The following is a 23,391-nucleotide window of genomic DNA, read 5'->3' as shown; positions in this document are numbered from 1 at the left end:
GCAGATGAGGAAGGAGATAAGGACTGGCCCGTCTCCATTTCCTCTGATAGATCCACCTGCGAACCCCACTAGTGCAGCAGCCGCTCTGCCTCGCCAGGAACGCTGGTGAAGGCTCCCTCCTCGAAGAGAGCCCTCCGGGATCGAAGCATCTGCATTGGCAATCGTTCACAATGCGGACAGTCGGCCCCTCGAGAGCTGACTCTGCGTGCTTCGATCGCAGGCAAGCCATGCACAGATTGTGTGTATCCCTGCTCGTAATGTAGCGAGGGCAGGGAGGAACACACAATCTATAACGTGGCTTGGAATCGCCCTTTATATGTTTGGTCTTTTGCTTTACTTTAGGCATATTGAGCTGTTTTAGCGATCTTTTTAATGGCTAAGGGACAGACAACAATAAATAGGACCAACGGGACAGACTTTTGACATGCACACACAGAGCGCTTGCTTTTCAAAACTTCTGTGTGTGTTGGGGGGGGGGGATTTTCATAAAAATCTTATTCATCACACACACACACACACACACACACACATATATATATATATATATATATATATATATATATATATATATATATATATATATATATATATATATATATATATATAATATATTTATTATTGTTATTATGGGGACCCTGCAGTAAGTCATAGACCCAGGGCCCAATCCGGTCCTGCCCATATCAGTAATTTCCTTTAAGATTTCTGGCTGGTTTTTAAAAGTAGTAACTTTTGATACAGTATTAAAGCTAACACATTTTAATATGTAAAGCAACTTAAAACTGACAAAAGTGTTTTTGCGACATTCATTTCCACCTATGAACTGCTAAGCAATCATCTCCCTATTTATATTGTCAATTTTGTCACTGTGGATGTGACACGCAGCAACACTGTGTAGATGGGACTGTGTCATTGTGCTTCAGAGCCAGGTTTTTAATCTTTCTTTGCTGAAGAAACAGGGAAAACAAGGAGCAAGTGTTTCCACTTGGTCAAAGAGTTGACGGACTTTTGACAACATATTCTGAAGAATTCTTGCAGCCTCAGTAATTGACTGATAATTATACTTGCACTTAAACATTGCTAACTGCACCCTCAGTGAAGCCCTGGGCAATTCTGGAAAATTTTCAATAGACCACCTGTCACGGCTCGTAAGAGAGGAGGAAGCAAATGCAGGCAATCAGAAATGGTTTATTGAAAACTAGTCCAGAATGTAGGCAATGGTGATAGACGGTCTACGGTGGCGTGAGAAGTGCTGGATGGTGAAGTCGGTGGTGAAGGTGAAGACGGTCAATGGATGAAACCAGGAACAGACCGGAACACTCACACGAAGACGACAACACGAACATAATCCAGAACACGAACACGGGAGACGGTAATCCAACTGTATGGCTGAAACATGAATGTTTATTTTGTATTTTTCCCTTCTGTAAATAAACCCGTACTTGCAATTGGATCCTGCCCTCACCTTGTGTTTTTCCCAAAACCCAACCGTCACAGAAGGACTCCATCAAACAAGGATCCAGCGGTATGTCTGCTGCCATGTTCTCCCCAGCCAGCAAGCGGGAGAAAGGTGGCTTCGAGGGCTCTCGCCTAGTGGTGTTCCGGGGAACCAGGGGAGGTCGCTCTAGAACAAACAGCCGGGAGGAGGTCCGGCAGCAATCTCCACTGTGGGCGACCGTCGACCCGGGATTCGGTTGGGGGCTGCCAGTTCCCCAGTTTGTCCCGAGAGGAGAGGGGAGACGCAGGTCGGCCGAGCCAGCGCCGTGGAACCAGATGGCCGCCAGTCCTGTGCATCGGCACAAAATGGCCCCCAACCCAGCACCACAGCACAAGATGGCTGCCAGTCCAGTGCCACAGTACAAGATGGCCGCCAGTCCAGCGCCACAGTACAAGATGGCCGCCAGTCCAGGAGGACGTTCCCGAGCGGGCCGCTGCCGTCCAGGTGGACATTCCCAAGCGGGCCGCTGCCGTCCAGGAGGACGTTCCCCAGGTGGGGCTCGATGCTGTTCGAGAGGCCGAGGCGGTGCCCGCTGCTGTTCCCGAGGCGGTGCCCGCTGCTGTTCCGGAGGCGGTGCCCGCTGCAGTTCCCGAGGCGGTGCCCGATGCAGTTCCCGAGGCGGTGCCCGATGCGGTTCCCGAGGCGGTGCCTGATGCTGTTCCCGAGGCGGTGCCCGAGGCGGTGCGCGATGCTGTTCCCGAGGCGGTGCCCGATGCAGTTCCCGAGGTGGTGCCCGATGCAGTTCCCGAGGCGGTGCCCGATGCAGTTCCCGAGGGAGTGCCCGATGCAGTTTCCGAGGCGGTGCCCGATGCGGATCCCGAGGCGGTGCCCGATGCCGTTTCCGAGGCGGATCCCGAGGCGGTGCCCGATGCGGATCCCGAGGCGGTGCCCGATGCTGTTCCAGAGGCTGTTCTCGAGGAGGTGCTCGATGCTGTTCCAGAGGCAGAGGCGGTGCCCGCTGCTGTTCGGGAGGCCGAGGCGGTGCTCGAGTCCATTCCAGAGGCAGTGCCCGAAGTAGAGGTGTCTCACATCTCCACAGGCAGTCTTGAGTCGAGTCAGCTGTTCGTAGACCGTCCAGAGTCAGGGTTAGTCACCGTCGACCTTCCAGAGACAAGGTTAGTCACCGGTGATCTTCGAGGACTGAGTCAAGTCACCGGTGATCTTCGTCCTCCCATGGGGCCGGCCACAAGAATGTGGTGGTCTTCCGCTCCACCCTGGGGGACTCTGGCCTTGACCGTGAGGACGTGGTGGTCTTCCGCTCCGCCCTGGGGGGGCTTCTGCCTTAACCACATGGGTGTGATGGCCCTCTGTTCCGCCCGGGTGGGCATCACCTAATGTCCTTTATTATCCATGTTGTTTTCATTTGTTTTTCTATTTTCCTCCTTTGGACCTGGCCCTCCGTCCCTCCCCTTTTTCCCTCCGCCGGTCCACCACCCTCCTGGACTCCTTGTTTTGTGTTACACCTTCCTGTCTCTGCCTTTCCATCCCATCTGGTTGTTCCGTCTCTGTTTTCTTCCATTCCACCTGGTTATTTGTCTCTGTTTTCTGACCCTCCGTCCCTCCCCCTAGTCCGCCGCCACTTCACCTCCCTCCTACCGCTTTTTCTGTTGGGTTTTCCGGGGTTTTCAGGTGGAGCATCTGGGAGCTACTCCGTAGGGGAGGGGGTAATGTCACACTGTCAGTCTCTGTTTTCCTGGGTGTTCCCTAGTGAGCTCACTTCTCCTCAGGGACTTCACCATAGGCACTTTAATTCCTCTAGTCTGGTCATGTCTTCACAGTAATTGCACTCCAATTAAATCGCACAGGTGTTGACAATCCTTAGTCATTAGTCTCCCTATATAGAGCTGTCTTTCTCTGTTGTCTGTATGGAGTCCTTACCCTATGTGTGAGTTGTGCTCGTCTCCCGAGTTTTCCCTTACCTTCTTGTTCCTCCGAGTTTCCTATCCGTTTCATCCGGTTCCCTCTTTTGTTTGGTTTTGTCTCTCATGACTGTTTATTTTGTATTTTTCCCTTCTGTAAATAAACCCGTACTTGCAATTGGATCCTGCCCTCACCTTTTGTTTTTCCCAAAACCCAACCGTCACACCACCATCAGACTCTCTTGTCAATAGTACCTTTTCAAGAGCACTGATTGTAAGCAGACACTCTTGCTAAAATCTTTCTTGAAACTGCACATTAACATCATCAAGGACCCTGATAATTCTGTCCTGAAGTATTCTGCAGGTACATGCGCTAAACTCTGACCAGACAGATATTTCAATTGGAAACAGATTAAAAGGGGGGGGGGGGGGGATACATTTGAAAGAGTATACATTTGAAAGAGTATTTTTGTTCCAAAAATACCCCTAAAAAAAAAATTCACAGGACAAGCAAGATGCCGACTACATGAACTAGCTGTTTTAAATATAGTATTTTATATTTAATGCCAGTTTATCAGTACATCCGAAAGTATATATTTCAATTATTAGTGATTCCATAGGCTCTTTTCGTGCACCTGCATGTTTAAAATGGCAAATAGTAAGCTCAGACAAGAATAAAGAATCTTTCTCTTACTCCACCAATGCACGATTACATCTTTGATATGTACCATCGATCTCACGTGCTGACAATATGATGATTCGACAACGACCACCTCGCTGATTCATGGCACCTATTCAGGGTACTCTGGCACAGAAAATCAAATTTATTTTTGCACGCTTAATTTCGAATGCAATGACTGCACCAATATTTTTCTGACTCGTTATCGGAAGCAGCTCATTGGATTCGCTAAACAATCATCCAAGTAAGCCTCACACCGTCTACCCTCGTAAACAACCAAATCATCCTTCGTATCGAACTCCCTGTCAGGCGATGCAAGAGTGCTCCCGATTGAGCCAACCTTTGCCTTCTCCGTTCAACTATCAGAAAAGCTTACTCGTATGACATCGCGAGTATTAATCTCCTGTCAGATGCTTTCCCGCTTAAGCAATCTTGAACTTTCCATCCGACCACCAGCGAAGCTTACTCGATTAATGCCCGATTAACCTAAAAAAACAAAACAAATTCTTTCAGTCAGCGACACTTACCTATCGAACACCAACGAGTACATCGCAGCAAAAACAAATTTTCCCTCCGATGGCCTGAGAGAAATTGAATAAATTAATTAAACATTAAAAACACCGGATGCCGGCCATAGTCTCCCGGCCAGATAACCTTTCCTTTTCTATCCTATGGCCGGCAAGGCTTCTCTCTTTGATGCTAGGAGCTCGAACTCCCATCGGATGCTGACAAGAGCCTCCTGGCCAGACAACCTCACCTTTTCCATTCTGCGGCCAGCAAGGCTTACCCATTCGTTGCCAGGAGCTCCACTCCCTTCGGACGTAGGTGAAAGCCCCCGGCTACCCTTTTTGCCATTCTGTCTTACGTACGGAGAGGTTTACCCATCCAATGCATGGAGTCGGGGCTCCCATTGGATATAGGTAAGAGCCTCCCGGCTAGACAACCTTTTCCGTCCTTCAGCCAGAGAGGTTTACCCATTCGATTCCTGTAGCTAAGCTCCTATCGGACGTCGGTCAGAGCCTCCCGGCTAGACAATCTGACCTTTTTCCATCCTTGGCCAGCAAGGCTTCGATGCGAGTGCTCCCATCGGACACTGGCGAGAGCCTCCTGGCCAGACAACCACTATCATTCCACGTGGTCTAGGTTGCAAAACCCAATTAGCAAGCTGTTCGATGCCGCAAGTACCAAACACACACAACACAAAACACACTCCTGGCCACCTAATGTTACCTATTCTGTCCCACATCTGGAGAGGCTTATCCGTTCGATGCATGTTCTCCCTTCGGACGCTGGCAATAGCCTCCCAGTTAGAAAACCTTACCTTTTCCTTTTCTATGATCAGCGAGGCTTACCCGTTCGATGCATGTGCTCCCTTCGGACGCCGGCGAGAGCCTCCTGAACTCTACAGTCGGCGAGACTTAACCCGTTCGATGCGTGTGCCCCCTTCGGATGTCGGTAACAGTCTCTCGACCACGCAACTTACCTTTCAATTTGACGGTAGGCGAGGCTTAACCGTCCAACGCTACGAGTCTCGACCTCTCGTCAAATCCTGAAAAAAATCCTGAGAGTCCTCCCAGTCGGGTTTTCCTTTCCACTCTCCCCGTCTGGCAAGGCTTACCTGTCTGATGCGTGCGCTCCCTTCAGACGTCTGGCAAGAGTTCTCCCGGTCGGGCCTATGCTTGCCGGCCGCAAGTGAGTCTTATCCATCCCATGCCGAGTTGGGATCTCCCTTCGGATGTCACCAAAGTCCTCCTTGTCAGCCAGCCCAAAGCTTTTTATCTGCCAAACCGAGAGGACCCAGACATCCGTCATCCTGAGTCTCAATCTCCTGTTGGAGGTTTCATGGGCCCTCTCGGTCAGCATTAGGCCCTTCGCCCACTGAATAGCAGGGGCTATCAGCCAGTAGGGCCCGTACGCCGACACCGTGACCTATTCCGGTCGAGGCAACTCGGGTCCTCCCGGTCGGGCACCACAACCACGCTGCTCCTCCTCATCGGCTGGTAGGGCTCACCGTTCCAACGCCACAAGCTCCCGTTGAGCATCGGCTCGAGCCCTACCGACCGGGTGCCAACAACCACGTAATTCACTAGCTGCAGCTGGTAGGGCCTACTCTTCCAACGCCCAAGTTGCTCCCTCCAGAGTACATAGGCCCTTCCAGCTTGCCAATGAGATGACTTCTCAGAAAACCAAATCAGCCCCCGCCAGTACTCTATGCTATTTTTGGGGGGGCGTTCTTTAAACTGGCGGCTGTCCTCTTGTACATTTGCTTTTTTGGGGGGGTACTCTAGGTTTGGGCCATTCCCGAGCTCGAAGCCCTTTCCCGGACAGCACGCCAAATACGCATACCATACCTCAGCTAATTATATGTAAGTGTGAACTAGTGAAATAACATTTTATTAATAAGATTCGGGAGGAGCGCGTCAGATACTTAGCCTAATCAACACAGGTGGACCATAATCAAGTAATCAATCCCATAGTATAAATATTGCATAGTATAAATAACTGCAAGAGTGTGTCTGCCTCCCGAACAATGTTAGGTAGGTTATTCCAGAGTTTAGGCGCCAAATAGGAAAAGGATCTGCCGCCCGCAGTTGATTTTGATATTCTAGGTATTATCAATAAAGGAATATTCATTTAGAAGTAAGTGAACAAATATCCAATATGGAATGCAAAAGAAATAATAAATTATATTTAGTTTAAATTCTTTATTTTTCTTTTTTATAAAATTAATTCCAAATAAACAGATGCTGTAAATAAAAACATAAATATAGACCCATTTTCTTTATGCATAATTTATTATATTTTGTCAGATTTTGGGATTAAATATCACAGTGGCATTTTATTTATTTATATATTTTTATGAGATTCACTCTATTCCTCGTGACAGGTCCTGTTTGTGTCTATAATTACAGGTGAATCTCAATAAATTTGAATGCCGTGGAAAAGTTCATTAATTTCAGTAATTCAACTCAAATTGTGAAACTCAAGTATTAAATAAATTCACTGCACACAGACTGAAGTAGATTAAATGTTTACTTATTTAAAATGTCATGATTTTGCTCACATTTAACAAAAAAATAAATAAAAATAATAAAAATAAAATTCACTATCTCAACAAATTAGAATACTTCATAAGACCAATAAAAATACATTTTTAATGAATTTTAATGGTCTTTTGGAAAGTATGTTCATTTACTTTATTACATTACTTGTGGCACTGCTGAGGTGTTATGGAAGCACAGGTTTCTTTGACAGTGGCCTTCAGCTAATCTGTATTTTTTGGTCTGTTGTTTCTCACTTTCCGCTTGACAATAACCCATAGATTCTCTATGGGGTTCAGGTCCGGTGAGTCTGCTGGCAAGTCAAGCACACAAACACCATGGTAATTTAACCAACTTTTGGTGCTTTTGGCAGTGTGGGCAGGTGCCAAATCCTGATGGAAAATGAATTCAGTATCTTCTAATAGTTGGTCAGCAGAAGGAAGCATGAAGTGCTCCGTCTTGGTAAACGGGTGGAGTTACTTTGTTTTCAAAAAACACAATGGACCAACACCAGCAGATGACACTGCACCCCAAATCATCACAGACTTAAAAAAACTTAACATAGGACTTCAAGCAACGTGGGCTATGAGCTTCTCTGCCCTTCCTCCAGACTCTATGACCTTGGTTTCCAAATGAAATACAAAACTCTCATCTGAAAAGAGAACAACAGCTCAGTTCTTCTTCTCCTTAGCCTAGGTAAGACACCTCTGACATTGTATGTGGTTCAGCAAATTCCTTGACACGTTTCTGTGTGGTGGCTCTTGATGCCTTGACCTAAGCCTCAGTCCATTCCTTGTGAAGTTCACCCAAATTCTTGAATTGATTTTGCTTGACAATACTCATAAGGCTGCGGTTCTCTCGGTTGGTTGTGCATCTTTTTCTTCCACACTTTTTCCTTCCACTCAAGATTCTGTCAACATGCTTGGATACAGCACTCTGTGAACAGCCAGCTTCTTTAGCAATGAATGTTTGTGGCTTACCCTCCTTGTGATGGCTGTCAATGATTGTCTTCTGGACAACTGTCAGATCAGCAGTCTTCCCCATGATTGTGTAGCCTAGTGAACCAAACTGAGAGACCATTTTGAAGGCTTGGGAAACCTTGGCAGGTGTTTTGAGTTGATAAGCTGATTGGCAAATCACCATATTCTAATTTGTTTTTGTTAAATGTGAGCATCTTTATTAAAAGAACCACAGACTTAAAGTGCTTCAGTCTGTGTGCCTGAATTTATTTAATACAAAATTTTCACAATTTGAGTTGAATTACTGAAATAAATGAACTTTTCCATGACATTCTAATTTATTGAGATGCACCTGCAAATAGATTAAGAATCCACCTATTTACACAAATCCTACAAATCTCTTTTCTATTGTCATTTATAACTTTAATAACTATAACTGTTTTTTTATTTATTTATTTAGTTGTATTATAATCATTATTATTATTATTTTCCATCAGACATTTTGTGTCTGTTACAGAATACCGTGATGGTAAATTCATAACATATGAAGGATATTTTCAGAATTGTGACGCTGTCCCATGTCTAATGCAGTGCAGGCTGTCTAGTATCACTATAAGTTTTCAAGTCGACACTTGTGGCCTCTGAGGGGCACTATGGGGCACCAACCTCATACTATCCATGCATACTTGCTTTTTCTCTTCATTTATGTTAGGGTGTTTCCTCTAAATAAAGCCCCTAAACACAAAACTTTTTAATAAGTGAGAGCGAAAGTGGGGAGAATAAATTTAGAAACACGAAAAATGGTTTGGCAGAGGAAAAACTTGTGGAGGAGGAGAGTAAATGAAGAGGAAAGGGAGGGGAAAAAAGAAAACGAGGGCAGCTGGCAGGAGTGAAGCATGCTATTACAGACCACTGCTTAAAACCAGATGCTCAGGAACCCTAATCTAAAGACTAAACTCAAACAAAATACAAAGAAGAAGAGAAAGGAAGTTCAGTATTTACGTGAAGGGTGAAAAGAAAGAAAGAAGCATTCACACTCTTAGATTTTTGTGACAGTATCAGACTGAACGATTTTATAATGCCCGTGGAAAATGGAATGAGATGTTGATTTTTACAAATATTTTGCATGCCTTAAAAAAAGGTAAGCATGTTGGTTTCTGTTCTTGTATACTGACCTTTTTTCCATTTTGTTTTCCAATCTTAATACTTAATATATTGCATATGAAATACTTATAGAATAATGCTGTGCTGTGTAGTCAAGTTCACAGTCCCCTTGAAGTAAGACAGATTGTGCTACTCAACTGCATCCTCCACGGTCACCATTAATTAGGACATTTCAGCATCCTATTTAAAACTTTTTGGGCTTTAAAAAAGTTATTTTATAATTTTGTTTACTAGAAATTAAATGTCTGAGGGTGCAATTACTTCTTAATGAATATGTTCAATAGTATCTCATGTGAAATGTATGCAAGGATATTTGAGATGTGCATATGGCAGATTTTTGAAGGATTATAAATGTCATACAGTGTATGAGGACAAATTGTTTACCTTTGTTTTAAGCATGCAAAATGTTTTTTCATAAGAGGCTGTGCAGCATTTTCTGGGGTTATTCAAAAACATATTATTTGCATGCTAAGATGCCATGTAATTAGCAAATGGATAGTGTATCTCAGCTAGTAACATCTGTATATGCTCTGCATAACAGCACATTTGCTAGCACATTTGCTAGCACATTTGCTACAATTGATTGTATTCAACAAGAATATCATATAAACGTGTTCCCTTCGAACGGGAACTTCGGCACTGCATCTATTGAGACGCTATTAGGGGAATCCTCTCAGTGTGACGAAGACTGGTGTCTGAAGCATGTTTTTAAACCCACTGGTTGACAACAGTCCATGATGCCACTGTCAGTGCATCCAAGAGTATAAGTGAGATTCTGCAATGTACATCATCAGCTTTTTTGTCTTCAGGAGTTGTTTGTTCATGAAAGGTATGTCTCTCTTGTGGTTCTCTTGTGGTCATTACCCCCTCAAGCGATCTGCTGGATCAGGATGTTCTATCTCTTGATTATTCTGATCCAGCAGATAGCACTTAAATGGTACCATCCAAACAGGAAGAGGAACATGCGGCTTAGAAAAGGCAAGGATGTTGCAAGTTAGCTTTCCCAGCCTCCGAACCTTTCATATGAGAAGTTACTGGATGTAATGGCCTGCACCAAAGCTAGATTAGATCTTGCTTTGAGATGTGACAGACGGGAAGTCTCCTGTAGCAGACTTGACAGGTGCTTTCTATTGGGCCATAGCAGTCCCGCACCTGTGAGTCTTCCGTTTTTCTCTATCTTCACACTGAGTTAGAGAGATTGTTGAGGAGGGCATATTCAGCCTGCATTTATTTCTTCCATTGTTTGAATTATGCAAATGGGCATTGAGAGAGCAGGGATATGCGAGGATGCCTCCCACAGGAGAAATGCTCGGGGGTTAACTTTCTCAAAGTGATGCATCTTCTTTGAGAGTTCCAACCATCTAAACCAAACTTTGTTTGGATAAGATGCAAGGACTGCCCACTGAGGTGGTTGCTGAATTGCACAACACCACAGATCTAGCTAGACCTTTAAGATATATAAATTTAAACTATATATAACAGAGAGCCGCTGCCATTGGTCATTCTGTGGCAGTGATGGTGGTCTTCTCTATGTGCCGGTCTCACCTTCTTAGCTTTGTAGCAAATCTGTACACTCTAAAAACTGCTGGGTTGAAAACAACCCAATTTGGGTTATTTTGGCAACCCAGCGCTTGGTCAAAAAGGGACGAACCCAACGCTGGGTTAATATGTTTAACCTAGCATGCTGGGTTGCTTTTTTATGGTTTAAAATTACTACATTGCAGGGTTTCAAAAACCAGAGCGGGTGTTTTTTATCACTGTATTTCAGAAGCAAATAGACTGTATTTAGAAAATGTTCGATTTCATTTTGCATGTAATGCTTGATAAGGCAGTGTTTGTGAGCTGAGCTCTTCTTTGCAGCCGTTACCGGAGAAACCTCTACCTCTCCCGTTCTTAAAGCGTGTCCTGCTGGCAGAAAATGAATTTGCGGAGTGCCACCATGAAATGAGTATAAAGCTGTGGGAAACACTTTATTTCTAGATTAAACCAAATTGAGCATTAAATCTACAAATCTTGTTCATTTTAAAAATCACTTTTACAAACAAATAATAATCATCAAAAGGGAAATATATATAAAAAAAAGTAAAAAGTAAAAAGGAAAAGTCGAAGAGAAAAGTAAAAAAGTAACATGCATATAAGAAGAATGCAGAAAAGTATGGAATTAACAGCTACAGAGTTCATAAATAAAGCACTGAACATTTGTTGAATATAACTTTTAAGATCAAATTGGACTTTGTTAAATTTCATATATTGTACAAAAATATATGGAAGCACTATTATACAATACATTTACAATTAGTTAAGTTCTTTACCAACTATTCTAGATTCTATGACAGTGCACAAATAACCACAGCATTTACATTGATATTATTACATTTATGCATTTAGCAGACACTTTTATCCAAAGTGACTTACATTGCATTCAAGCTAATCATTTTCTCCTAATGTGTTCCCTGGGATATTATAACATTTAACAGACTAATTGTACATTTATGTGATATTGTTTGAATACATATATTGCTTTCAGAAAGCTTCTTTACTGAAACATTAAAACAATCATGACATTCACATACCTCACAAATGATCATGTACGTGGAGGGCTGCTCTTCAAGGGTTAGTTCACCAAAAAATTAAAATGGTCATAATTTAATCTCCCCCATGTTGTTCCAGACCCATACAAACTCTGCTCATTTTTGGAACACAAATAAATATATTTAATGTTTCCTTAATTTTTGCCCTCCATTGCTAGTCTGTGAGACCAATATTTTATTTTGAACATAAATGTTTGCTATCATATCATTTAAGATTTATTCATATATAAATATCGGAATGATTACTTCTACAATAACTCTGTATTTATGAGGCTTGAAAATACAGATTATCTAGACTCTCAATGTATTAACTTAAATTTAAAAAATTTTTAAAACATATTGATTTGTGTTGTAAAGACAGACATAAGCCTTAGAGGTTTGGAATGACACAAGGGCAAGTACCATATTTTTCGGACTATAAGTCGCACCTGAGTATAAGTCGCATCAGTCCAAAAATACGTCATGATGAGGAATAAAAACATATATAAGTCGCACTGGACTATAAGTCAAATTTATTTAGAACCAAGAGAAAACATAACCGTCTACAGCCGCGAGAGGGCGCTCTGTGTCTTCAGTGTAGACTACAAGAGCACTGAGCAGCATAGAGCGCCCTCTCGCGGCTGTAGACGGTAATGTTTTCTCTTGGTTCATGTCTCTTATTTAATTTCTCTTGATTCATGTCAAATTAATTTTGATAAATAAGTCGCACCTGACTATAAGTCGCAGGACCAGCCAAACTATGAAAAAAAGTGTGACTTATAGTCCGGAAAATACGGTAAATTATTTTTTTGTTTGAACTATTCCTTTAAGAGGGAAGACCAAGAATGATGACCCTCCAAATCAGACAACTCCAAAGTTGGTTTGAGTTCTGCAATGATAAACACAGACATCAATGGTTTTAATGAAATAAGCATGTAGTCACACTGTTGTTGCATCAAAATGTGAAGTAAACAGGCAGGACACAACAGAAACATTTATTTTCTAAAAATAAATTACATAAATCTCAAAAGAATCATGCTCTCCTATGTGTCTGGGTTTCATCATCTACAAAACCAAAAATAAACATTATTTAAATATAAATATAAATATAAATAAATACTGTTTCACATTATTGGTTAGAGCAGATATTTAGATTCAGTTATTGTTAGTACAATCACAAGATGTGCATTTCACACATCACTGACATATTCCACAGAGTAGCAGCTTTAACTGAATGGAGCTTGTGCACAAAAAACTAATTATCAAAATAAACTTCTTAAGAAATTCCTCCAAAACCCAAGGTGGGTTGGGTATAGTGAAGATTTTCTAAAGTGCTGTGACATATTTAAAAGAAATTGAATCACACAGGATGTCGAGATACTATCAAAAGGCAGTTTCTGTACGAATTGGTAATGATAGCTGGGGGCCTCACACTTCATGATTTATAGTGTTTAACTTTTTTCTCTGTTGACTGACAAAACTCTAACCTGCTGTGAACCACAGGTCAATGTGAAAGGCTCAGGCAATGGTGAGAGCTACCAGAAGTGATTGTCTCATCTAGAAGGAGATAAAGAGTCTCTTGTGTTACAGGTAAAACATGGTGACAATTTCTTACAATTAATTTGTTAAGGTGCATCTAGACAGCATGATATATATATATATATATATATATATATATATATATATATATATATATATATATATATATATATATATATATATATATATATATATATATATATATATATATTTAGGTTTATAGAACATAATATTTATGGATTGATTACATTTACATTTATACATTTATGTTTTTTATATATAAAGCTTTATGAACAGCACAGTCATGACTAGATGCAGAGAAAACAACAGTAAATCACATACTGACTTTGTAATGTGAATTCATTTCCAAAAGTTAAAACAGGTTATACATATATAACAGATATAAAAAGACATGGCAAAATGTACAGTTCTGCTCATGTATATCTAATTTACCTGCTACTATGTGCCTTGAACAAAAAGGATTTACCATTACTAGCATGTCAAACTTTGTCAAATCCAATGTCTGGGTTCTTACTTAAAAGCACTTACTGCATCAACTTAAAACATTTTAAATAAATAAATGTAAGTTACAGTAACAATAGTTCTCAGGAAGATATTGCAAATTCTGGAATCTGACGTGAACAATAAAAGAGGAATAAAAGAATAATTTATATTAGCAGTGCATACAGATCTGTTCAAATTTCTTACAAAACTGAACATAATGTTCATAAATGTCCTTTTTATGAAGACTATGAAGATTTTTTTATTTATTTTTTTTAGCATAAAATAACTTAAATTAAAGCTGTTCATAGCCAAGCCAGTACAATTGCAGTGTTTCATGGAAACAGACAGGACTTTACGGATTAGTCCTGTTCTGGCTTGTTGGTTTTTTTGACAGTAAGTACATGTGGGTGCTTCCTGATCAACTGGGTTGACGAGAATATAGATTTCTTTAATTTGTTTGAAACTATGAATAATGCAATGTTTCCATATGTGTGTGTTTATTCTAACTCTGAATAGAATAATGAGTGTTATTAGTTACACTGTAAGTAATTCATACTTTATTCTCAGACCTGGAAGAAACTTTAGAAGGATAGTGGACAAAGATCATATGCCTCAAACGAACACACTTAATTTAAACCTGTCTCTTAGGTGAGTTTGTTGACAGATCAGGTGGACGCTCAGGGAGAGAAGATTAGAGACCTGAATAATTCTCTTGAGGAATATCAACACAAGCTCAGCTCTACAGATGAGATGCTTCAACAGGTATTGGTAATATTTATTTAAAAAAGAAAAAAAGAGAAAAATAAATCATTGAGATGATTTTCATATTTTTAGTAGAACCTATTTCAAGCAATGATGAATTATGTTAAATACAAAGTATTTGCCTATGTCAGATTCAACAAGCAAAGGATAATTAAGAGCATTGAAACATTTAAATATTTACAACATTAATCATCTGCTGTTTATGACTATTATACTTGCTTAAAACCTAAAACCTGCTTACATTGTTTCACCCTAACTGGGAAGGCCCGGTTTCTTAACAGGCTTGGTAGATGTGTAAATAAGCAGTCATGCATTAAAAGGGTTGGTGTGACAGTGAGTCTATTTCCAGGGACCTGAGCAATGTCTAGAGATCTATATATCAAAGAGACTTTAGATTGGGCATTCTTCTGAGATTTGCGATTCAGAAAATATAAAAATCTGGTTGCTCTAGTTTTGGTCTTTAAACTTTAAATTATTTTAAATGAATCAAATAGCTGCTTTAGAGAACCAGCTCACATTAATAAGAATCTGCACCTGATGTACCTGAGAAGGAAATTTGGCATCTGTGTGGAAATTATTTGGTGGGATTCCATGGAGAGTGGCCATTACATCACCTTGGCAACTCATATATTTAAGTAGCGGTGGTATTCCAGGGCCGACATCGACGTGGACATTGAAATTGAATTAGTTGAAAGCAGGTAACCAGTTTTTTCTTCTGTTATTAGTCAGGCAAGGATAGAGTAGGGGGAAGGGGAAATAAATATTCATGTGTTCTGCTAAAAAAAAAAATCAAGAAAACATTTGTAGTATGAAAGAAAGTGAGAGAAGCAGAACAGTCTTGTTTTGGTGTTTCAGTAGACCTGCTTAAGACATTAGGACCATTTATGAAAATAAGATATTTCAAGGCATGGTAAGACTCCTGTACTTATTCATACCATTTTCAAGGGCAAAATTCACATACCGCTGCTTGTAAGTCTCATTTTCCTCATAAACTAATTGCATATTTCTGTTTAACTTCCCTTTGCTTTGAAAGCTCTATGGTTGATTAAATCTCCAGCGTTCAGATGGGAAGCGTTTTAGGGCATGTGCCTGTGGTCATTGAGGTTTTGGCCTTCAAAGGCAACTCTAATTCCAATGACATGGGCCTAATAGTTTCCATATGCCGTCTTTAAAAGACTCAAAAGCTCACATAAAACTCAGCACTAGCTACTTACATTTTGAAGTGTTTTTCGGGCTTCTGTATCGTGAAATAGATTCCTGTTCAATGTCTGAGTTTAATTATCAAGATCAAAGAAGACAATATGCTGTTTTTTCTTCTTCTTTTTACACACAAAGAGAGCTCAAAGTTTTATTATAAGAAATCAACCACTTATTCAGTTGATTTGCAATGAAACAATTCAGTCAGTCTATTGTAATCAAGGCTGCAGCTGCTGGTGGCATATTCCAGGCAAGCATTTAGGTGATCATTACTTGGTGCTGATATGTATTTGGATTTCATTGTCTTCATTTGGGAAAATATTGTTTCACACAGGTATGTTGTGCCAAACGTGCCAAAACAAATTTCTTTCATTTTAGTTTTTAGCATTGATGTGGAATTTGAGATAACATGATATTTAAATCACTGCATTTTCACACCCTGTCTGTTTATTATACTCACATGTTATGCACTTTTCCCACTATGATGAGAACACTCAAGCTCTCTCTCATATGTCAGCCGCTGCGAGAGAAGTGGGTAAATATAGCCCTCATAACCTGTGTATATTTAGCCATTGTGGGACGGCAAAGTACAGAGATTTTGAACGGACTCTGTGCCTGTGATTTCCTTCGTTTCTCTTATTTGTCTATGTTTACATGTACATTATATATTTGTGTGGACTCTCATAGGAGCTTCTGAACAGGAGTTCTCGGGTGTCACAGAAGCTAGGATTGATGGGGGAAGTGTCTTGTCTAAAACAGAAGCTGGGGAACATGGAGGAGGAACACATTAACAGTGCTGAGAGACAACATAAAGCTGAGGTAAAACTCTGATTCAATGTCTTATCCGCTGAAGCTTACTACTCAGTGGCTGTGTGCTGTATATATATATTGAATCAGAGCCTTGCAAACAAAGTCTTGTAAACTCTACTATAAAGAAATTAAATGTAAAACAAAGGGCTACTGGCACAAAAGTGTGCTTGTGTAAGCCTGTATTCGGACTTATGTCAAATAATTTGTGTCTTGTGTCTTTTAATTTACAGAGTGCTTTTTTCAGGTAATTACTCTGTTCAAAGTGACTACTGCAAAACAGAACTAGTTGATCTAAAATATACCTTCCATCTGAAATTACAATGTTAAGCTGCATGTGTTTGTGCAGCTGTGTACCTTTCATTTGACCATAATGTGCCTCATTAAATACAAGCAGGACAAATTTCAGTGTAATGGTCTTGAGCAGTCTAGTCTTTTTGACGAACAGCCAGAGTGTTTTTAGCATGGATAGAGTGTTAAGAATGACCTCAGCGTGATGTCTGACAACTGCTGGACTACACACAGTGAAAGAATGGCCCCAATTCAACCGTGAGAATTTCAGTGGATCCTCTCTCTCTCTCTCTCTAACACACACACACACACACGCACGCACACACACAAGCACACACACACAAGGTCTTGGCTTTCTACCTGCTATAGATAGGCCAGTTTACCATCTAGTTTACCATGCTGTTGGTTATCATTTAAACTAGTTTTATTACATTTAGCTGATGCTACAGGAGCTGTTTGACAGTTGAATTTATTTGTATATACTTTATAAATGTTATAAATGTCATCCCTGTCTTTGCAGTTTTTTTTTTTTTTTTTTTACTGCTTTTGGTGCATGACAAAGTTTTGTGGTTATTATAGGTAATGAAGCCATGTTGGTTGAAACAGAAAAGCCAACTTTCTCAGCTAATGAAAGCTTTATGCATTAAATTGTGAGTTAACTTGATATGTTTTTAAGGATTAGTGCACAGGTGATGAAGATATTTAAAATGCCACATTGGAAGCTGGTTTGTTTACCCACACAAAATATCCTGTACAATAAATGTATTTATTTTACTTATTTATTTAACAAAGCTCCTATAGTTGAGACCTTGGCTTGTGTGAAATATCAGTGAGATATCTCTTTCAAAAAGAATTGTGTTTTGTTTAAAGTCTAGGTGGGCTATTAAACAAAGTTCATGAACGATCCTGAAATGTTCCATTGTATTCAACCAACCCAGTAACTGTCATGATCGTCGCTTTATATTGTTTCTTTTATTTCCTGGGTCCCATTCTCCATAAAATACATCTGATAAAAATTGACAAATTTTAAGACCTTTATAAGGCAACAGCCAAGTTTGAAAACAACCTTTGCCTGCCCACTGCCATTGGATGGAAAGTGAAGGTTGTTCAACCCTCCAAACCCTACAGGACGACTTCTGCTCTCGATGGACGAACGTATTCCTCTGCTTGGCAGGCTGCCTCAGGTCTACACTCCATGGTTGTGTTCCAAGTCTTTCTGGCCAAACTCCTCCAGGCCATGGATGAGTCAGGACCTGATGATGCAGCTTTCAAGGAGCTGCACAGTGCTATGGACCTGGCTCTTAGGGCTACCAAGGCTGTTTTGACCTGCCGTTGAGGGGTTTGCAGTCTGAAAAGCCCTCGGTTGTGCCCTGAAGCACTACGTTCAGTTCTGCTATAGAAACAGTTTCACCAGCTCAAAGCAAAGTCAGGCTTCCACAGGCATTACTTCCTTATCCCCAAAAAGGACGGTGGCCTCAATCTCAGATGCCTGAACCGTGCCCTCATGAAATGGGCATTCAAAATGACTGCACTGAAGCAGACCCTTTTGCAAATCAACACAGGAGACTGGTTCTTTGTGCTGGATCTGAAAGATGCTTAATTTAACATCCAGATAGCCCCCATCACAGATGATTCTTGAGATTCGTCTTTGAGTGAGTGGCTTATCAACACACGGTCCTGCCCTTTGGACTTTTACGAAGTGCATAGATTAGGCCCTCTCCCCTTTGAGACAGATATAAATCCATATCCTGAATTACCTCGATGACTGGCTCATTTTAGGCTGAGCTAATAGCCCACATGTCCATCCTCCTTGGCCACTTAGAGCACCTGGGACTCAGGATAATTTTTGCCTAGAGCTCTCTGTCCCCCAGTCAGCGAACTTCGTTCCTGGGGGCAGTTTTAGACTCAGTCCACATGAGGGCGATAGTCACGCCAGACCGTGCACTAGCTATAGAGAATTTCATGGCTTCCTTCAGAACTGGTGCCTCCTACCATCTCAAAAAAGTTTCAAATGATGCAGGGCCTCATGGCCTCTGCAGCACAGGTACTTCAGGTACTTCAGAATGAGACCCCTTCAGTAATGGTTGAGACCTCTAATTCCGCCCCATGAGTGGCATCATGAATGCATCCGCATCAGGGTGGGGAGCTCTGTGTGAGGGCAGATTGTCCTATTGTAACTCCTCTCTCCCGGGTCCCCTCTGACACTCCTTGCACTCGCTCCGAGCGAGGCTCGAACCCAGGTCTCCAGCATGGGAGGCGGACGCGTCTGTCTGTCTGTCGCTAGTGCGTCTCTTGAGATCGGGGAGTGAGGTTTACCTGCACAGCACTACTCGCTGGCCTCCGTTAAACTATGGCTCCTAGATGAATGCAGAAGTGCAACAACACATTAAGGAGGACACATTGGCACACAAATTGCTCAACCTCCTCCTGTATGCTTTTTCCCCGATCACCCTGATCCTCCGGGTAATCAGGTGATTCAGGAAGCACTGGCACAGAGTGCTTCTGGTGGCCCCACTCTGGAAGAACCATCTCTGGATATCAGAGCTGTCTCAGCTGCTAACAGCAGCTCTGTGGCTTATTCCCCATGAGGCAGGACCACCTCCCTCAGGTGAACAAAATGATTTGGCACCCTCAGCCTGAGGTGTGGACACTGCACCTATGTCCTCTCAATCAGAATCAGTAGATCTCCCAGAGACCATCCTGAATACTATCTCACAGCCTAGAGCCCCATATATAGAGACACCTTAGAGACAATTTTCAAGTACTCAGTAACATGCTACATATCGCTGATATTGTCCTAATGACAAGAGCTGTTGAACAAGGGCCACTCTCCTTCCACACTCAAAGTCTATATGGCAGCTATACCAACTTCTCATGCTCCTATAGCTGGACAGTTGATGGGCCGGAACAACCTAGGTGTCCGTTTCCTGAGGGGATCCATCAGGCTCCATCCACCCCAGCGCCTCACAGTCGCTACATGGCATCTGCACACAGTCCAGATGTTTTTTTATTACCTTTCTGGACATGGACAGTACCGTACATACATTTTCAGTGGAGGGTCAGAAAGCTTAAGAGTCAATAATGACATAATTTTCATTTTTGGGGGAACTAATCCTTTAACAGTGAGAATTGGTCTCTAAAGTGCAACCTTTTGATTTTAAGGGGACATGTTCTTTTAATCTAGTATATTAGAGTTTTTTTTTTTAAGAGTTAAAGAATTGACACCTCTTCCTGTGACTGTTTGTGAAAGTTTGTGAAAGCAATATACAAAATATATTTGAAACGTATATTTAAACTATGAACCTGATATTTGTAGTGGTACTAAACAGTGTTGATGTATAATGACACTGACCGATAGTTATTATTCATATTATATAATGTTGCTATGCTTGATTGATAATGGTTGGTAAAAGAAAAGGACATGAGGAAAGGATACATCAGGACTTACATTTAGAAAACACAAAGGTGATTTTATAATCAAATTATTGAAGTAATCTCAAGAAAGCAGAAAGGAAGGAAACCACTGTATGTTTGCCTATCATAATCCATTCTTTCCACTTTCTCTTACCTTTTTTTATCTGTTCTTCTCTATCACTATTCCATTCTGACAGAGTGTAGTGAATCTGATTAGTGAGCTTCAGGAGCAGATGTGTAGGATTCGGCAAGAGATCTCTAGTAAGATCCAAGAGAAGCCAGCGGAGATGGTCCCAGAAGAAGGTTGTGGCAGTGAGCCAGCGATTGCCTATCTGACTGAGCCAAAGCCAGTGGTGGGTCAGAGATCTGGACACACTTAAACACTGTGGAATAGAAAGTGTAGGCACCCCTTGGATCTTTAAAGTCACAGTCTGTAATCTGAAAAAAAACACTTATGAATTGGTGTCTAAATTGGTAACACTTTGACTGTCGATTTTAGACATTATGGTCACTATGAAACTTAATATCAACTACCAGTCAATGTGAGTATTAGTGGACAGTCTGCTTGAAATATCATCTAAAACTTTATTTTAATGGTCCCTCAACAGACATTCTGCTAACTGCAAGTAACTTTACAAGTACATTTCAACTTAATCTACTGACCATAAACATAAATTAACAGTCTATGTATACCAGTGAAATAAATATATAATATATGTAAAAAAAAAAAAAAAAAAAAGATGATATAAGATCATTGTTTTCCACCATATTACTCAAATTTAAATGTGTTAAGTAAAGGAAAAAAGAAGAAGAAAAAATGACAGCCATATGCCAGCAGAAACATGAAACATAATGCATCCTATGGGAGTGTGTGTAATGTGTGTGTGTGTGTGTGTGTGCGTCTGCGTGTGTGTGTGTCTATGTGAGTTTTTTCTACATTGGTGATATTCTCAGCCGTTCGTCTGGGTATTGGATTGTTACAGATTTGGTGTATATACAGGTGCTGGTCATATAATAATAATAATAATTCCTTACATTTATATAGCGCTTTTCTAGGCACTCAAAGCGCTTTACATAGACAGGGGGTATCTCCTCATCCACCACCAGTGTGCAGCATCCACCTGGATGATGCAACGGCAGCCATATTGCGCCAGAACGCCCACCACACACCAGCTTACTGGTGGAGAGGAGACAGAATGATGAAGCCAATCAGCGGATATGGGGATTGTTAGGAGGCCATGATGGACAGAGGCCAATGGGCGAATTTAGCCAGGATGCCGAGGTCACACCTCTACGCTTTTCGAAAGACATCCTGGGATTTTTAATGACCACAGAGAGTCAGGACCTCGGTTTAACGTCTCATCCGAAGGACGGTGCTCATTGACAGTATAGTGTCCCCATCACTACACTGGGGCGCTAGGACCCACACAGACCACAGGGTGAGCACCCCCTGCTGGCCTCACTAGCACCTCTTCCAGCAGCAACCTAGTTTTCTCAGGAGGTCTCCCATCCAGGTACTGACCAGGCTCAGCCCTGCTTAGCTTCAGTGGGCAACCGGTCTTGGGCTCCAGGGTGATATGGCTGCCGGCCGTAATTAGAATATCATCAAAAGTTGATTTATTTCACTAATTCCATTCAAAAAGTGAAACTTGTGTATTATATTCATTCATTACACAGAGTCTGATATATTTCCTTTTTTTCTATTAATTTTGATGATTATACTAACTGACAACTAAGGAAAATCCCAAATTCAGTATTTCAGAAAATTAGAATATTGTGAAAAGGTTCAATATTGAAGACACACAGTGCCACACTCTAATCAGCTTATTAACTCAAAACACATGTAAAGGCCTTTAAATTGTCTCTCAGTCTTGTTCTATAGGGTACAAAATCACGGGGAAGACTGCTGACTTGACAGTTGTCCAAAAGACGACCATTGACACCTTGCACGAGACTTAAAATTTCAGTGCAAAAGAGGCTGGCTGTTCACAGAGCTCTGTGTCCAAGCACATTAATAGAGAGGCGAAGGGAAGGAAGAGATGTGGTAGAAAAAATTGTACAAGCAATGGGGATAACAGCACCCTGGAGAGGATTGTGCAACAAAACCCATTAAAAATGTGGGGGAGATTCACAAAAAGTGGACGGCAGCTGGAGTCAGTGCTTCAAGAACCACTACGCACAGATGTATGCAAGACATGGGTTTCAGCTGTCGCATTCCTTGTGTCAAGCCATTCTTGAACAACAGACAGCATCAAAAGCCTCTCGCTTCAAAAAGGACTGGACTTCTGCTGAGTGGTCCAAAGTAATGTTCTCTGATGAACGTAAATTTTGCATTTCCTTTGGAAATCAGTGTCCCATTGTCTGGAGGAAGAGAGGAGAGGCACACAATCCATGTTGCTTGAGGTCCAGTGTAAAATTTCAACAGCCAGTGATTTGCTGGTGTTGGTCCACTATGTATTCTGAGGTCCAAGGTCAACACAGCTGTAAACCATTACGTTTTAGAGCACTTCATGCTTCCTGCTGCTGACCAACTTTATGGAGATGCAGATTTCATTTTCCAACAGGACTTGGCACCTGCACACAGTGACAAAGCTATCAGTACCAGGTTTAAGGACCATGGCATCCCTGTTCTTAATTGGCCAGCAAACTCGCCTGACCTTAACCCTATAGAAAATCTATGGGTAATTGTGAAGAGGAAGATGCGATATGCCAGGCCTAACAATGCAGAAGAGCTGAAGGCCACTATCAGAGCAGCCTGGGCAGTTCCACAGACTGATTGACTCCATGCCATGCAGTATTGATGCAGTAATTCAGACAAAGGAGCCCCAACTAAGTATTGAGTGCTGTACATGCTCATACTTTTCAACGTTTATACTTTTCAGTTGGCCGAGATTTCAAAAAATCCTGTCTTTGTATCGGTCTTAAGTAATAGTCAAATTTTCTGAGATACTGAATTTGCGATTTTCCTTGGTTGTCAGTTATAATTATCAAAATTAAAATAAACAAACATTTGAAATATATCAGAATGTGTGTAAATGACATTCATTCCTATGTGGGACAAAATGATCCACACAATTAAAAAAAAAAAAAAATTGACAGATGAAGGTTAT

At 41.3% G+C, this 23,391-nt stretch overlaps 1 protein-coding gene across 1 annotated transcript in view; it reads left to right on the top strand.

Moving 5' to 3' along the window:
• The first annotated feature begins 13,254 nt into the window (after positions 1-13,254).
• ppfibp2a (PPFIA binding protein 2a) overlaps positions 13,255-23,391 on the top strand; it is a 29,851-nt gene continuing 19,714 nt past the window's right edge. The window contains exons 1-4 of the mRNA XM_052531070.1: positions 13,255-13,357; positions 14,459-14,572; positions 16,457-16,588; positions 20,479-20,634. Coding sequence (XP_052387030.1) covers positions 14,561-14,572; positions 16,457-16,588; positions 20,479-20,634 — 300 coding nt within the window. The 5' untranslated portion in view covers positions 13,255-13,357; positions 14,459-14,560. The remainder of the gene's footprint in view (positions 13,358-14,458; positions 14,573-16,456; positions 16,589-20,478; positions 20,635-23,391) is intronic.

The sequence above is a fragment of the Carassius gibelio genome, chromosome A18 (assembly GCF_023724105.1).
Source record: "Carassius gibelio isolate Cgi1373 ecotype wild population from Czech Republic chromosome A18, carGib1.2-hapl.c, whole genome shotgun sequence".
Taxonomy (NCBI): domain Eukaryota; kingdom Metazoa; phylum Chordata; class Actinopteri; order Cypriniformes; family Cyprinidae; genus Carassius; species Carassius gibelio.
The sequence above is the reverse complement of the archived record's forward strand: the minus strand, read 5'-3'. Positions and strand labels throughout refer to the sequence as shown.